General features: G+C 38.7%; 1 protein-coding gene across 1 annotated transcript; it reads right to left on the bottom strand.

Moving 5' to 3' along the window:
- Positions 1–6610: 6610 nt before the first annotated feature.
- LOC108667140 (gastric triacylglycerol lipase) lies at positions 6611–14689 on the bottom strand. Its single transcript, XM_018154127.2, has 11 exons — positions 14422–14689; positions 13398–13872; positions 12603–12709; positions 12188–12288; positions 11198–11312; positions 10481–10578; positions 9740–9891; positions 9239–9397; positions 8656–8740; positions 7698–7837; positions 6611–6932 (listed from the first exon to the last, which is right to left on the bottom strand). The coding sequence occupies exons 1-11, from the start codon at positions 14430–14432 to the stop codon at positions 6777–6779; spliced, it is 1599 nt and encodes a 532-aa protein (XP_018009616.1). The 5' UTR covers positions 14433–14689; the 3' UTR covers positions 6611–6776.
- Between the last annotated feature and the right edge of the window lie 1806 nt (positions 14690–16495).

The raw sequence follows: 16495 nt of genomic DNA, 5'->3' as shown, positions 1-16495 counted from the left end.
TACACAACGATTTGTCGGCGCAGTTCCAATTGTTGCAGATAAAACGTAGCGAGTGGACGGGAAAACTGCGCTGTTTTGAAGTATTTTGAATCCTCGCATTTCCTAAATGATCCAATCTTTTTTAACAAGGCACAATGCCAAAATAGACCAAAAACTGCCGCCTCCATGGCGAGATCGCACAAAACTGAGCAAACTACACAGATAAGGCGGCACCGTGTGGACGCTCTAAAAATTGCAACGATTTCATTCCGACATAAAGCTGCGCAGACACCTCGTTGTGAAAAAAACTGAGCGTGTGGACCGGCTAACGGCCTAATCAACGCTTACACCGTTATACTATACTGCACTACACTAATCGCATGTCTTCTGTCCTAGTTCAGATCACTCAACACAGTCCAAAAGTAACCACGCCCTTGTCGGATAGAAATCTCCGCCGATCACCATCTTCGTGGTAGATAATCAGTTATCAATTTCATAATTATCTGATGCGGGCCGAGAATTTCTTTAGTGGGCACTCGAGGGACGATGAACGACAGCTGATCATACGTGATTGTATCCAATCTGTATAAACTGATTTCTCTCAAAGACATTATAACACGAACTCACGACCACCATGGTCCGTGAGGGCGTTCCTGCATGAGGTATAATATCACCCCAACCTTCTTTATACGTTGCAGTTCGATCTGCAAAGTAATGTTGAAAACAATCTATATCAATTTCCTATACCAGGATCTCAATTGTCTAATGTCACGCTTTCTTCGTCACTGGGAATATTCCCCAGTGATCTCCCTTATTTTTGAGAACACCGATTCCAACTCGACGTGGAAAGAGACTCGATATTGGTCTCAAAGATGTCCAACTCTCCCCTGATCAATGGTCTTCCTCCTGACAAGAAGACCGCTCTGCCAGAAGACCCTGGTTAAATATCTGAAACAGTTCTTGAATAATTTTCATCTATTCTCGCAGGTCAATAAAAGCCCGGTTGCCAACCCTCTTGACTCACTTCAGCATCTCAATGCAATGATGCACCTGCAAAATATGCGACACACGCTCGATGAATACGCGATCTTGCTTTGAGCTCGGTTCAAAATTTTATTATACGCAAAACAAAATTATTGCCAGTAAAATTTCATTGGTATATTAACACATTTTTAGTACAGCCAAGAGGAGTTTGCAATAGCAATCGTTATAAGAGACATGTTTTACTTTACAAGGTTAAAATATACGAGAATCTTTGCTCCGCTCCGCGCTCGATTGACGTAAATACCTTTCATTCATTGGCAATTAAAAAACATTTCTGATTGATCGGCCTTCGTATCTTTGCCACGATTGGAAAACCTAATGACAAGAAACCCTCATAATACTAACTGCAATATTTTAAGATGAGCATTCCGATTTTTTTTTCTTGTTGGTTAAATATTTTGTCACTTAGACTGGCGGGGGAAACCCGACGATAAAACGCAAGCCCTTCAATACAATCCACATTTACGGAGGTCACTTTCTCCTTTCGTAGGACGCATGCAGAGCACTAAATAATATCCGAGCCAGAGGGCAATGCAATAAATCGGCCGCCCTTCACAATAGGTGGGCACACAAAGACCTCACCCTCCGTTGTAGGACAAATGCGCGGCCTGGCCTAGAATCGATTATACCTATTGGCCGCGCCGCCCCGCCATTTGTTACGTGGCAATTTCCTGCAGTTACGTGATCTGCTATGCGCCATGAAGACCACGAAATTTTAATGCTCTGCGTGCTTTAATTGTTTTTAACGGTGTAAATTCGTGTTTTGTAATATAGTTAGAACGACGGTATAAAGATTTTAATTAAAATAAGAAATCATTTACGAGTGGCTCGTTGCGCGTCTTGTTCAACAACGAAAATTTCAGTCGTTATGTTTTCCTTAAGGGGGAGGTATACCCTCCAGAAAAACTTTTTTGTTTATGGACGGATCACTCTGAAACTTGGTACACTTATGTAAAACAGAATTCTAAGACATTTTTGTTCGTGTGATTTTTTCGAAAAAATTGATAGAAAACGTGAAATTCATAGAAAACGGACAAAAAAGGGGGTACTCCTTAACAAGAGCACAAACCTAAAATTATCCATTCTAGACACGAACTCACGTTCCTAAAAAATTCATCACAAACTCAAAGAGCAGCGCCGCAATCCACAAACAAAAAGCTCCTGAAACCATCGTGCGGAATGCCAGGTTAAAAACCCCTCCCAAATTTTCCCTGCTCCGGATTGCGGAAAGCAACCGCAATTCGCAATGGACGGCATGTCAGGCAACAATAGCACTGCAGCACACATTTGACGCAATCCTTGCAACCAACGCCACTTTGTTGCCTGCGCCCGCATAAACTTTGCTAAAATTAGTCTTTTTCAAGTTTAGTTATCAGATAAATTAAATATGCTATTCACTCTATGAACAATTCAAGCATTACTTTTCACGATCATTAAAAACCTTTAAAAATTACTGGGGGAAACGCATAAATGTAATAAATTAATAAAAAAAATGTGTTGAATGGTGTGCGTTTCGGATGGAATGATGCAGAGTTCTGATAATCCGCAAAAATATCCCAGTCATTACGGAGATCTAGTAAACTGTGCTCTGCCAGTTATTAAGTTAGCAAAAGTTAGAGTCGCGTAAGCATCAGGCGGGGTTGATGGTTGGCACTGCACAGACGTGACCACGCATGCCTCATCACACGCGACCTTCACTGCAACATTGCAATAAATTATATAACCGACTACATGGTTATAGTCTGTCACAGATTATCGAGTCAAATTGCAAAGCGTTATCAACATGCATTTTAACATTAATATGATAAAAAATATTCGTCTTGCTCCGCTATCGTTTAAATAATTCCTACAACTAATCAGTCTGATAATTCCATGTAAGGAAATTTTAGGCGTCGGTGAGTACATGAGCATTAGGATAATTTTTGTAGTCTAAGTCACCCTACAACATTTCTGTCGAGAACATTCCACATCAAGAGAATTTTTAACTGGTGACTGAGCAAAATGTGCAAAAATTATGGCTATATTCAAGCCTTTCTTTAATCTATAAAGGGAAAATTTCTTAGGCTACAGACCTACAGTGAACTTAACGCCAATGAGGTTCAGTTAGAATGAATGATTACGATCAAAACACGTTGAAATTACTACGCAAGATTAACTCCTTCACATTTAATAATTCGAAAATTGTCCCGCAAAATGCTGCCCTTGGGATTTCATTGAATAGAATCGATTCCAGGTGGAGAAAGCCAGCAAGCTACCCATCCGCGCCACCAGTTGATGTTATCGACCGCGCGAGTGTCGTGCAGATCATCAGCTCGTTCCCTGCAGGCAGGCAGCTGCGCGACACGGCCGGATCAGCTTACATCGCGTGCAGCTTCCATGTCGTTAATGGGAAGGTTAGTGCAAGGACCTACGGGGAGGATTTCCAAATTCCACCAGTACTTTAAAATGACAATACACAAATACAATAAGTTTCGGATAATTACTTTAATAAACTTAGTCAAAGCTTTGACATAAATTGCGAACTCTTTGTATCACGCTGATTGTTGGTCGATTTGTGTTGACAGCGTAAGAATGTGAGATATGGGACTAAGGATCAAGCAAGTTAAGTCACGTGGAGCCGACTGCTGCTTCCTTATGTCACAAATGTGCCTGAATCATTCCATGTAATTTGCACTCAGTCCCTTAACAATCAAGCTCGTGTATCAGTCCACGGACAATTGCACGAACATTAGCATACCTCGAACACACCTTGCATTGGATATTGATAGAATATAAACGAAAAAAATTCTGATATAGCATAAACCTCAAACCACCGAACGTTCTAATCGTCAATGCCGATATCGTCGCCATATCACTAAAGTCGCCGCGTTTCAATAGAAACGATCCATCTAATAAACAAAACTTAGCATATCTTTCTAGCGCGTTCAAAACTTCTTCGTAGACATCAATGATCATGCGGTTATCGAAACCTACAAATCCTACTTATGTACCTACATAACCGTATACATATGGTTTTAGTGACGCGTGGCGAGATACGCGCAGTTTTTGCTGAATGACGACTTATGTCAAGTGTTGTTGACGGTTTGATTATTTATTAGGCCAGTAGAGCTGGTAGAGAATTTACAGAAAGACTGAGGGAAAACTTGCTAGCTCAGATGTGGCTTAATTTTAAAATTTTACATTATTAAAATGCAAGGCAATTTATTAATCTTCGAGTAGTTCTAATCTACTTTTTGTCAACAGGCGCTAACTTCAGTAAACTTGGAATTACGATAGAAGCACCGTTAGGCGTTAACTAGGGTCAAAATTTTTTAAACAATAAGCTTAGCCATCAAATACTAACTAATAAAAGCTATACAATAATATATTTTTGGTAATAAAGCCCTAAATTTATTTACCTTCGCTGAAGAATCAATAGCCTGAATAGATCCTGCAGTGGCAGGAGCAAATTCGCCACCGCCTTTGCTCTTACAAGAACTTCTTCGAACTGCAGCGGTCAACTGCTGCTGTTTCTGGTGCATCTGCTTCTGGTTATGTTGACTACAAATTTGCTGATGCTGGTGATGATTTTGATGGAATTGAGAGTTACTTGACATCTTTAGAAATTAGAAGCAAGTTAACGTTCCGATATGGATCATAATATCGGATTACTTGCTAAATAGGCTAATTAATTGGCATTTGGCACAATGTAAGTAACTTTAAAAATCAAGTAAATAAATATCCTTAGTTAATTTGCCTGGCCATTCTTGTATATATTAGGTGCTACTTCTTATTTACATGTAGAAACTGAAAATATAAAATATTTCCCCATTTCCAGAATATGACCACGACACCCTACCACTAAAGCGACCAGAGTGCAACTAAGAGCTTTTGGCTCAAATTGGCTGCTGCAGGCTGCAGCCACTACAGCCAGCCGCCGTGCGTCAGCCAGATGCTGGATCGACTGCGTTCACTTGAAGACAGCGAAGCTCGAGAACTGCACAACAGTGGATCATTTGCGAACACAAAACTGCAGTGTTCCTCAAGGTCATGTTTGCGGTGTTGCTTTGAGCGAGTTCGGTTCAATTACTCAAGGTTACAGCGTCACCTGTCTTAATGAGCGTACCTAGTAGAAACAGTCCGTGCGTCGACTCAACTTTCGTCCTTAAATGAGGTTATAGAAGTAGCTAATGAGGAACTANATGAGGAACTATGCTATTATGGCTTTGTTCTCACTACCAGAAATGAGTTCATCGAATTAAGATTCTAATAAATCGATTCGGATTAATCAAATCGATTAGATTCAATCGATTCGGAGTGATTTGAACTATCTGGACTGCTCCCATTCTTTGTGTATTATATATTTTCATATTACAACCTTTTACAAACAATATTATAGTCATAACAAAAGCAGGCACGAAAGGTAAAGAAACTAATGAGTGAAAATATTATATTTCTTAATGGAACACGATAGACATGCTTTGATACAAGGCATTTTGGTCCTCACAGCGCCAGTACTCGAGAGTCGATAGAATTGTTGCCTGTAGGTACTAGACCTAAACACTACTACAATGAAAATAAATCTTGCATTAGAGGCTAAATTTACCATCTAAATACTTTTATAATGAGCCTTAATATAGGAACGCAGCCTACTTCTAAAATGTTCATGACATTGAACAAGTCTATGGTAAGTTATGTACGGTAAAGTCAATACGTGATATAGAATATAATATGGAATGAGTATAGGGTGCGTGAGCTAAATATAGGGTAAAGTCAAAACATGGTACAGAATATTGAATAAGGCTAGGGTAAGTTATGCAGGGAAAAGTCAAGATATGGTACACAACATTGAATAAGGCTAGAGTAAGTTATGCAGGGTAAAGTCAAGCGGTCAAGATATGATACAGAACATTGAAAAAGGCTAGGGTAAGTTATGTAGGGTAAAGTCAACAATAAACAGGATATAAGCCTGCCACTCAAACAATGTTATTGTCGCGAGCGCGGCACAAGTCTAAGCCTAATGAGCCTAGGAGAGACTCAAACATTACTGTTTTGTGAACAGAAATTCCTAACTAACCGATGAAATCAAGAGTGTTATAGAGTTGAGTGGAAGCTGTCACTTTAAACATTTTAAAACAATATTAATAATCTACTTTATTATACATATTCGTGACCAAAATTATTATGAATAATAATTTCTTATTATTATGAATAATATTCTTATTATTATGAATAATAAGAACAGTAATATTCCAGTCCTGGTTTTCAAAATAACACGTCTGTTAAAAGGGCCATCTGAGTCATCAATTTAAAAATATGATAAGCTATAATATCGTTATGTATGATTTAATATGATTACAAAGCAAGAAAAAAAAAACAAAAGCAAGATCTAGGTTTTGGCCTTCAATTGAAAATGTCGACAATGTTTGCCACCTGAGTAATCAATTGAAGAAATATGATGTGATTTATTATCATAAAATAAGATTTAATATGAATGTAAAGATGAAATTTCCTTTACAACAAGATATCCGTGCAGTCATCAATTTTAAGCTCGATATGAAATATTCATATCATCGCTGGATGAAGTCAGAAGTGTTTCTGTATGAACTTGATGACGTCATCGCTGGAGGAAGTCAGAAGTGTTTCTGTATGAACTTGATGACGTCATCGCTGGATGAAGTCAGGAGTGTTTCTGTATGAACTTGATGACGTCATCGCTGGATGAAGTCAGGAGTGTTTCTGTATGAACTTGATGACGTCACCGCTGGAGAAAGTCAAGAGTGTTTCTGGATGAACTTGATGACGTCATCGTAGACGACTTTGAGGGCATCAAGTCCCCAGAGGAAGTCGAGGTGGTTGAAGAGAGGGTTGGTCACTTCTGAGTCGGTGACGGGGCAGGACGTCAGCTTCTTCTTGAGGTGCGTCACGTCCTGCCATCACAATGCACACATTAAGATCGCTTCATTGCTTAAAATGCAAATTATTCAAGAATTTGGAAACATAAAACAGCTAGAAAATTCACCATTTCTAATGCGAGGTTGTCCTTTCTTACGAGTTACGAGGTAGGTTTTGAACTGACGATGGAGCTGGACTCCGAACTTTTCTCTCATAAGAATTGGTGAATTTTTTGGCACTTTTCTTTGCTTTTAAATTCTTAACAACACAGATGTTGGAGACAAGACAAAAATGAATGAGAGTGAAAATATCAACTCAAAGTAATAACATATAAATTTTGTTTTAGCAACAAGGTCTTGCCAGTGACAAATTTTTTGTTCCGTAAATCGTCATTATTTCGGGTCGGGTAAAGTCAGTCACTATTTCGGGTTCTTATATCGCACCGAGATGAAAAATTTTTTTATTTCACTTAAATGTTCTTACTGTGCTATGGCAGCGATCCTTTTATTCGCTCAGAATAAAATTAGTATTTGGCGTAATCAACGATTAATTCTTCGTTCAGTAATATTTTTCTACTTGTGTCCCCAGCGATCAATTATTCGTTGAGTATAACGTTGTTTTGGCCTTATATCGAAGACTATAATTATATACTATAACTCATTTGATCATAATATAACTCGTTTAATTTTAATATAACTCATTTAAGTATAATATAACTCATTTTATTCTATACTATAACTAATTTAATTATAATATTATTCATTTCAATTTAATATAACTAATTTTAAAGACTAAGTCACCATGGGGTCGGCCAGGAAGTCGTTATCGCCCCACTTGAGCAGCACGGGTACCGTCACTCTGCTCAGGTCGTACAGCGGAGGTTCGCTTTGGTTGTAGCGGCCCTTGTTGCCTGACCGGAAGTTGAACTTCGCGAAGCGACCTGTGCACGTAACACAAAAATAATCTATTAAAAATCACGCCAAATAACCTCAAAAAATCACGCAAAAATAATCTCGGAAAAATCACGCCAAAATAACCTCGAAAAAAATCACGCAAAAATAATCTCGAAAAAAAATCACGCCCAAATAATCTCGAAAAAATAACGCCAAGATAATCTCGAAAAAATCACGGCAAAATAATCTCGAAAATATGACGCAATGATAATCACAAAATCTATTAGGGTTGATATACAGGCGCACCATTAATGGAGCAGTTATAGAATCCGACATGAGGACAGAATGAGTTATGGAAAAACTGTTTATAGGTTAATTAAAAAGTCTGCTTCTGATAATAAAATAATATTTTGCAACAGGATTAAATATAATTGAGCAAGCAGAGGTTCATGGAGATGTACCACTCAATAAAAAACGGAATTCTTAAAAATAATATTATTGTACATTATTAACTTAAAATATATTAACAATTATATTAAAAATTCATAACGAAATATTATTACATTCAGATCTGTAGCAGAAAAAGGATATTTGGTTCGTGCTAGCACAAGAGGCCATTTATTGTCTTCATAGACGAGCGCTTTACAGCTCATGTCTGACTACACTCACAGAAATGAGTGATAGTTTGTTCAAATAGTGATGGAAATTTTGCGCATGTGTAGGTCATCCTGACATAGTTTTGCCTAGGAAAGCAGCGAACCAGTGCTATACGTGCAGGAACCAGTGCTATACGTGCAGAACGAGTGTCACTATTTGGACAATATGAGCCATGCATGTTTGTGACTGTATACAGCGAGGCTCTCACCGTCATAGGCGTTCTGCGCGAAGTGGACGATGGTCCGCGTTGACGCCCCGGCGTTGATTTGAGACAGAATCAACGGTAGCCAATTCTGTAAAAATCATCACATTGCAGCGACAATTCTTATTAATAATAGGGTGTCAGCGTTTATTAGGCCGTAGGCCTGTCGCCGATTCTTAACATAGCAGAATATTCACAACTTGTTGCGGTCTTGAACGCGCAACTCACTGCGCGTTTTCGTGATTGTATTACAATGGAAGTAATTCATTCAACTGCACTCTTGTTGTTCTAATACTGCTTGTGGCACGTTTAAAGCCAGCAGATAATGTATTTATGAGCTATTTTTAATATCAATTTAAAAAATTAGGGATATGTTTGTTACGCAAATTCATTCTTGATGTCAAAACATAAAACTTTATGCTACATGTTCGAAAATATCTCATTATTTGCACTAACACGCACAGCTCTGCGGCTCTATCCATCATTTCATAATCTCTAATTCAAAGCTCAAGTTTACACGATAAATACAACGTGTGAAACTTTGATCCCTCAACATTCTGATCTACTAAAATATTTTCGTTGCCCTCACCAAGTCGAGGTCTTTTTTGTCGTAGCCAATGAGCAGGAAGACGGAGTTCCGGCACACGATCTCGGCCAGCGTGGTCACGCCGCACGCACTCGTCAGGAGCTTCGTCAGCAGGGTGTCGGGGTCCAGGAGGCGGTACTCGTGCAGCACATCAACCAAAAACTGCACAACGCATTCTTATCATTGTCTTCTGAAGTCAGATATCAATCCAGCGAGTCTTGCGAGCTCAAGACTTATTTCGGACGAGTGACACGAAACGAAATTATAATTGAGCGAATATTTCAAGATGGATACATAGCGCGGACGAGTGACATAACACCAAATTGTAACTGAGCTAATTTTTGGAGCTATATTTTCGGCCCAAACGACTTAGATAAGAATAAATTAAGGTTAAGCGAATGTTTCGAGCTTGATTCTTGGCCCAGACGATTAGCTTGGAACTAAATTATAGAAAATTATCCATAGGACAAGGCTACAGTAAACACAACAGGTATCGGGACGCACCCACTCAAGAGGACGGTTGAAGGGCGCCAGTAACATGACGGGGGCGACGGCGTGCTCGACGAAGGCGACGGGTCCCAGGGCGCTCATGCTGGCCACCTTGTCGCGGCTGAACTGTGGATGTTCGTGGCACATCACCCAGAACATCGTCGTGCCTGCGGGGGCAACAGGCGTGCTTCATTAACTCACAGAAATGGATGAGAATTATTCAAATAGCGGTGCACTATTTGCGCATATGTGTGGGTCATCCTGACCCAGTTTGACACTAGAACATGCTACGTCCACTCTCTGTTCGGTGTAGTAAGAACCTGCGTCACTATTTAGACAGTATGACTCATTTCTTTTCTCAGTGTAGGCTGATGTATCGAGACTGAAAGGTTTGGACTCAATTTCTTACACGTTGAGCTGAGATATCGAAAATAGTTACAAGTTTCGTCAGCCAATCACTCAAGACTTTTCAAGCTAAACACACCAATCGCAGACGATAAAGCGGCCGCTACGTGTAGTCAAGCGAGTTTCGATAATACGACCCAAATATCGTCTGTTTCTTTGGAAAGTTATGTCATTTTTCATCTTTTAAATTACAGATAAATGGTGGTGAGAGCTTTCGATACAACTTTGATGTATTGTTCTTGCTAACATAATGTTACCTTCATCACCACCCAGTAATTATCATCACTAAGAATGTGAGTAGAAGCCAAGAAGAATAATAACTACACGTTAGATTGCCACTTCACTGCTCACCCATGCTGTGGCCGACGTAATGAAGCTTCTTGAATTTCGTAGTTCTCAGGATGTAATCAATCACGGCCGGCAGGTCATATTTGCCCATCTCATCGAAACTAAAAAATATTAAGAAAATCTATCAGTACATTACATTTCGGGCGCACATTAGTTGTAGGGCATTACTTCCGACACAGATTTCTATTACATTATCGAGGGAAGCGCTAGTAAATTATGGCAATAGGGAAAAAATTTTGACTAAGATCATCGAAAAGAACAAAATTAGCTCGTAAGATATCGGGGAAAAAAAGGCTGAGGTTCTTCACGCACAACAGTGCATGCGAGTCAACTATCGGCATGCATTTTAAAGAATTTCCTGACCAATTGATTACCAATATATTTCTACATATATTTTAATCATGCTTCATTATTTTGGCTATTTGTATGATGTATTTCGAGTAAGATTCAAGTCCAGTGACAGAATAGTAACGCAGTTAACGAGCTAATAATTTAATTCAATATAGTCTTATTTAAATACATCAAATGATGGGACTGAACGTTTTCATAGAGTAAACTTGTTAAACTTTAATCAAAATACTAAACAATAACATCAGCAACATATGCGAATGTTAATTTAAGAAATAATTGTAAAATTAGCAGTCCCAAAATTCCCAGCTCAGAACTGATGAGATGGTGACGAAGACATCAAGATATGAAATATGAGGCAGCAGGACGCACCTAAAGTCCCAGAACTCCCTGGAGGCGACGTCGAGTCTCGTGTGGTTCAGCGAGTACGTGTTGCCGCGCGCGTTGCCGAGCCAGACATCGTAGCCACGCTCCGCAAGGATGTACCCTACCATAATATTACTAACATATTATAAGGCAATAATAATATAATAATAAGATAATATTAAGACAATTACATGTAATATAATAACAAGACAATACAGAGATAATATTAAGATAATAATAATCTTGCCAGCACCGATAAGCCCAAATATTCGCGCCAGGAATACCAATTCTTTCCCAAATGAATACTTATTCTATACTGATTCTCCAATGCTAATATATAACTAATTTTATAATTACATTTCTCCATCTGCCTTAATATTTATTTAGTTTTTGTCTGTTACTTTATAAGTTAGAAATGTAGACGAACGAACGAAAAGTCCAAGCCTGGTGACAGGGGAAGAACATACGGAGCTGAATTCTTGCAAATTTTCAGGAAGCAAGGGTAGCTATATAACAAAACATGAGACAGCAAACTGACCAATCAATCGTTAGGTCATGTTAAAAAAAGTAACGAATGTCATTAAAGTAAATAAATAAATGTAAGAGAATTTTAGCGAGTCTTGCGAATGACAGACGATGCAGATGCAGGCATTGCAAACCACAAAAAAAGTTTTATAGTGCTCCTCACGCCAGGATGATTTCGTTTATGGAAAAAAAAACAATCTAATCATTAATTCAAAAGCTTACGATTTCATTATACAATTTATTGGTCTAATAGTTGCATCATGAGCTTTCTCTGCCAACATACAATTGAATGGTCTAATCATTGGCTCATAATCCAACGATATCATTCCACGATTCAACGCAAATTAACCATCGAGTCATAAGCTCTACATTTTATTTTGTAATTTAACGGTGTAATCATTATCTGATAAGCTTGCGATATCGTTAAACGGCTAATGATGATGCTAAGTAGTGGCGGTAAGGTGGAGTTACCGAGAGCTTTGGAGGGCTCGTTGAGCACCCAGGCTGAGGACGACCCTAGCAGACCGTGCTGCAGCAACACCGGCCTGCACTGCCCAGGGCTGACTCTATGCCTGTAAATAAATGACCTACATATTTATATCTAAATTAGTTAACTAGGACTTGCATTACATACTGCAGCCAAATGTTTTCTAAAGTGTGATATGCAACTCACGTGACATCATTACCTAAGAAATATTCAGGTAACCTTTGCACCATATATAGAGGCTGCAACATGGAGATATAGACACACTCTCAGATCAATAAAACTATACTATGTTGATAGATTCGTTCTCATTCTCATTGAATGTATTTCACGTGATGAGGCACACGCGTGTGATTGCTGGTTCATAATAACGAGTTAATAGTGACTATAAATTATCTATGCCACTTAGTCCAAGTGANCAGGAGGCGGTGCAGCTCGAGGATGTATCCGTCTGCTGTGGTCACGTGGTGCACCTCAGCACCGAAGCCGTAGTAGCGGATCAGTTGCGGCTGTAATAAAAATAGTGATGAGTTGGATGGGCCAATTCTGACCTGTTGCCGATTTACGACATAGCAGAAATCTTACAGCATGCTGCAGGTTTTGAACCCATGACTCATTGCTGCATTGCATTGAATCGAAAGGTACTCTGAACCTTGGCATTAAACCGAAAGTCTTGCTATGTATTCTGCATAAACTCAGGAGGAGGTATTAGGCACACATTGATGAAATACGTATACTATAGCTATACACCTACGCTTGGTAGAATGAGAATTCCTCTAAATGAACGTGGATGTCAATAGTATAACAGCCAATAGTTGCCTCTGATTGCACGTTTAGATAGTTTCAGTTGTTCTCCATTGTCTGTTATTGTACACTAATTATACAAAAAGTGAATTGCCACTGACGATACGGGAAGTTGGAGGTTAATGTCGTAAAGAATTCATTTGCCTGAAGATTTTTGGAAATTAAGCGAACCTCGGCAATTTTTAGGAAGAAACAGCAAAAAATAAACAAAGTTATTTAGTATATAAAATAATGAGCATCAATTCACAATCACTGACTAGAAAATAGTCACTGACTAGAATGTGTTACATTAGTTTTGGGTGAATCACCGTACACTAGAACTTTTATGCGGAGGAGTTAGCGTCAATTATTATCGATCGAGCATGGAAATTAATTACAGTCAGTTACACTTACCACCGTCATAGAAGTGCGCGGGTCAGCTCGCATGCGTTCGCTGAATTCAGCGAGCTGCTGCTTCCGTCTCAGCGCATCCAGCCCCGACACAGCTTCGTTCTCCGCTGAGTCTTCATTAGCATTCAGCTCCATAAATTTGTTCACATTCGATGTAATGTCGCTTATTGAATAAGACGATTTTTCCATGGCTGCTTGACTTTCGTAAAAATTATAAACATCTAACAACGAATGAGCTCCTTCAATAGGAAGCATGACATCGTCTTTGCGTTGTGTTACCTCAGATTTTAATTCGTCGTGTTTAACATCTCGGTTATCTTGCGTGACGGCATGCTCGATGTCAGCATTATTATCTTTCGTGGCGTCAGCAACTTCGTCAGCAAGCGACGCCATGAAGGCGCTGGGGTTGCGTAGACAAGGCACACTCATCACTGAGCTGCTCAGCAGCAACACCAGCAACACGGCCGCTGCCGCCCCTCTGGCAACAGTAGAGACATACAACGACTTTTATTTGGTAGGAATCACAGTCATTTAATGCATAATATTAATAGTGAATTGAGAAGTACTAATATGTCGAAACAATGTATAAATAAATTGAGATTAGTGAGAATATTTATTTCACAACGAATTTATTTACACTAGATTTAATCCACTAGATTAATATCACAACGAAGCATAAATTATATTCTAATAATTATAAGTTGGAGTGATTCTATGATTATTTTGACATGAGATATCTAAATATGATGAATAAAAATCTTTAAATTCTCTATTTCTTCGCTCTACACTCGGTCGTTGAACTCACCGTTTAGGATTGCTTTAGACATGCTATCAATTTATATTAAACTAACATTGCGATAATTTCATAAATAGTTTTATATCCACGCCAAACAAACATACAACAGCGCGATTAGTAGATGAATCTCACTTGGATCTTCTTATGTTTGAAGATGGTACTGATCAATGACATAAAAGGCGATAACGCTAAAGAAACCCGTTTAGGAAAATCTTAAAGCAACAAACTTACGAAATTGTCATGATGCGTAATATCTTCAATTTATCGTCGATGTGTCAGTAGCGTTATATCATTCACGAGCATGTGACTTCACTCGGTGCGCATCCGCTCACCCCACCTCACCTCGCTGCTGCCCAAGCGTGACTCAGGCGAGCTGCCTGCATGACGCCTCCTTTATTGGCGCGGGGTATCGCGACGGCAGACACTTTGCTTACGTTATAACATGATATCTTTGCCGGAAATAAACATTGATAGTAAGGCAAAAAATGTATTTGTGCACTAAAACCGGTGCACAGTATTTAAGCATACATAAATTTTGTTCGAGAAATATCGTGCTCATGAACAATTTACTATAATCGTTGATCAGATCAAATAAGTGACTGATTATCAAGTGAACAAAATAAAGGGCAACACTAAAAAATTAAAAATTTACTACTAAAATGGTAAATCTCGATAAAACTCGACCCTGAAATCATGAATACCATTTGTTTGCAAACGAAATCTATTCTCATTGGCATCATACTGAATTTGTATCAAATTTCCAGAAAACGACAATTTAAAGCTACGTTGCTGATGGATTTGAAATCTACTCGAAGCTCGTATCTTTGTATCATAGGTCCTATCCTTGTATTTATTTATTTTTTGACTGATTTGTACGATTCAATTTATCTGAGCTTACACCGAAGCTGGGAACTGACGTTACTTGGTTTCTATGTGTGAGCAAAATCTAACAACCTAACACGGTTTTTTTCAGATAACTGGAAATTAAGATTTCCCATGGTCCAGTCGTCCAGCCACATCAGCCAATGGCATTACTTGGAACCATCGTACGATATTTGGTTCGGAGATAAAAAATCTCTGCTTATCTCGTGGAATACATTTTAGGCCTAAGTACACGCCCTCGCTGTAGGCCCGGCCATTGGCTGCGGTTGTGGGTTTGAACGTAAAAAAAAAACTTTCCGAAATTCTAGAACTGTCTTACACGCCTTGAGCCTCATTTATGATGTTGCCTGGAAGCAAGTAACGGATGGCATGTAGATATCATAATGAATGTTTATGAAATCATAATAAATCAGGTTAATTGCGAAATTTCTTTTACTTTATTCGACCCGTGGCAATGACGGGAATCAAAATTAGTCTCTAGTTATAATTGCAACAAGCGCATAAATTCTTTAATATGCACATGAGGATATTTAAAGGAGAAACAAGTAAACGTCTTCCAAAAATTTTATGAAGACAGTGCAAAAGCAAATTCCACGGCTGAAATTCTGTGACTGAAATAGTTCACCTTCACACGCTGCTATTTTCATATATCTTAAAGTGACATTGAACGCTATGGAAGTCTCATTGAACAGACTGAAGTTCAATAAAACATTAATAACTACATTTTCATGTTTACTGAATAACTTCCGGATCATCTCAAAATCCATACACAGACTCACAGTTCCGATGATTTCACGAAATTAAAACCGGAACCTTGTTTCAAACCTCGGATCAGGACTTTTTTGCACGAGTACTGGACTTGCGATCTGCTGAAACTATTAATGAGCGACCAAACGTTTGGAATTTCTACCAAAATACTTGTAGTCTATAATGCAATACTAATATTCTATTATGGCTTTTCCAGCAAGCACTACAAACTACGCTTGACAAAACAACCGTTACTTATGAAAGCGTTCACGGTTGACGACTATGTTAATTATGTTGACTATGAGACGAATTTTGTGAGACGTAATCGATGCCCAATGAAAAATTAATAATGTGAATAAGGTAAATGGAATAATGTAATATTAACAGTAATAAATAAAGTGTGTAATGTAAATAAGGTAAATAAATAGCAATGCAGGTTGCATAGTTTCCTCAAAGGAAAACACTAGTTAATGATGTTGATAGATCTGGCGTTACATTAATATTGTTCAACGAATTGTGTTCAGAGCAACGCTGTCGGAGCCAACACTCCCACCTCATACGTACCCCTCCTGCAATAGTCGTTCTAGCTCTAGCACATTATCCTCCTCGAGCCAATATATCCTACAAGTGGTGCTGCCTGCTCTCAAGAAATCCATAATAATCTTCTAAAGATAGT

This window comes from Hyalella azteca, unplaced genomic scaffold (genome assembly GCF_000764305.2).
Source record: "Hyalella azteca isolate HAZT.00-mixed unplaced genomic scaffold, Hazt_2.0.2 contig5779, whole genome shotgun sequence".
NCBI classification, from domain to species: domain Eukaryota; kingdom Metazoa; phylum Arthropoda; class Malacostraca; order Amphipoda; family Hyalellidae; genus Hyalella; species Hyalella azteca.
This window is presented reverse-complemented; position numbering and strand designations above follow the sequence as displayed.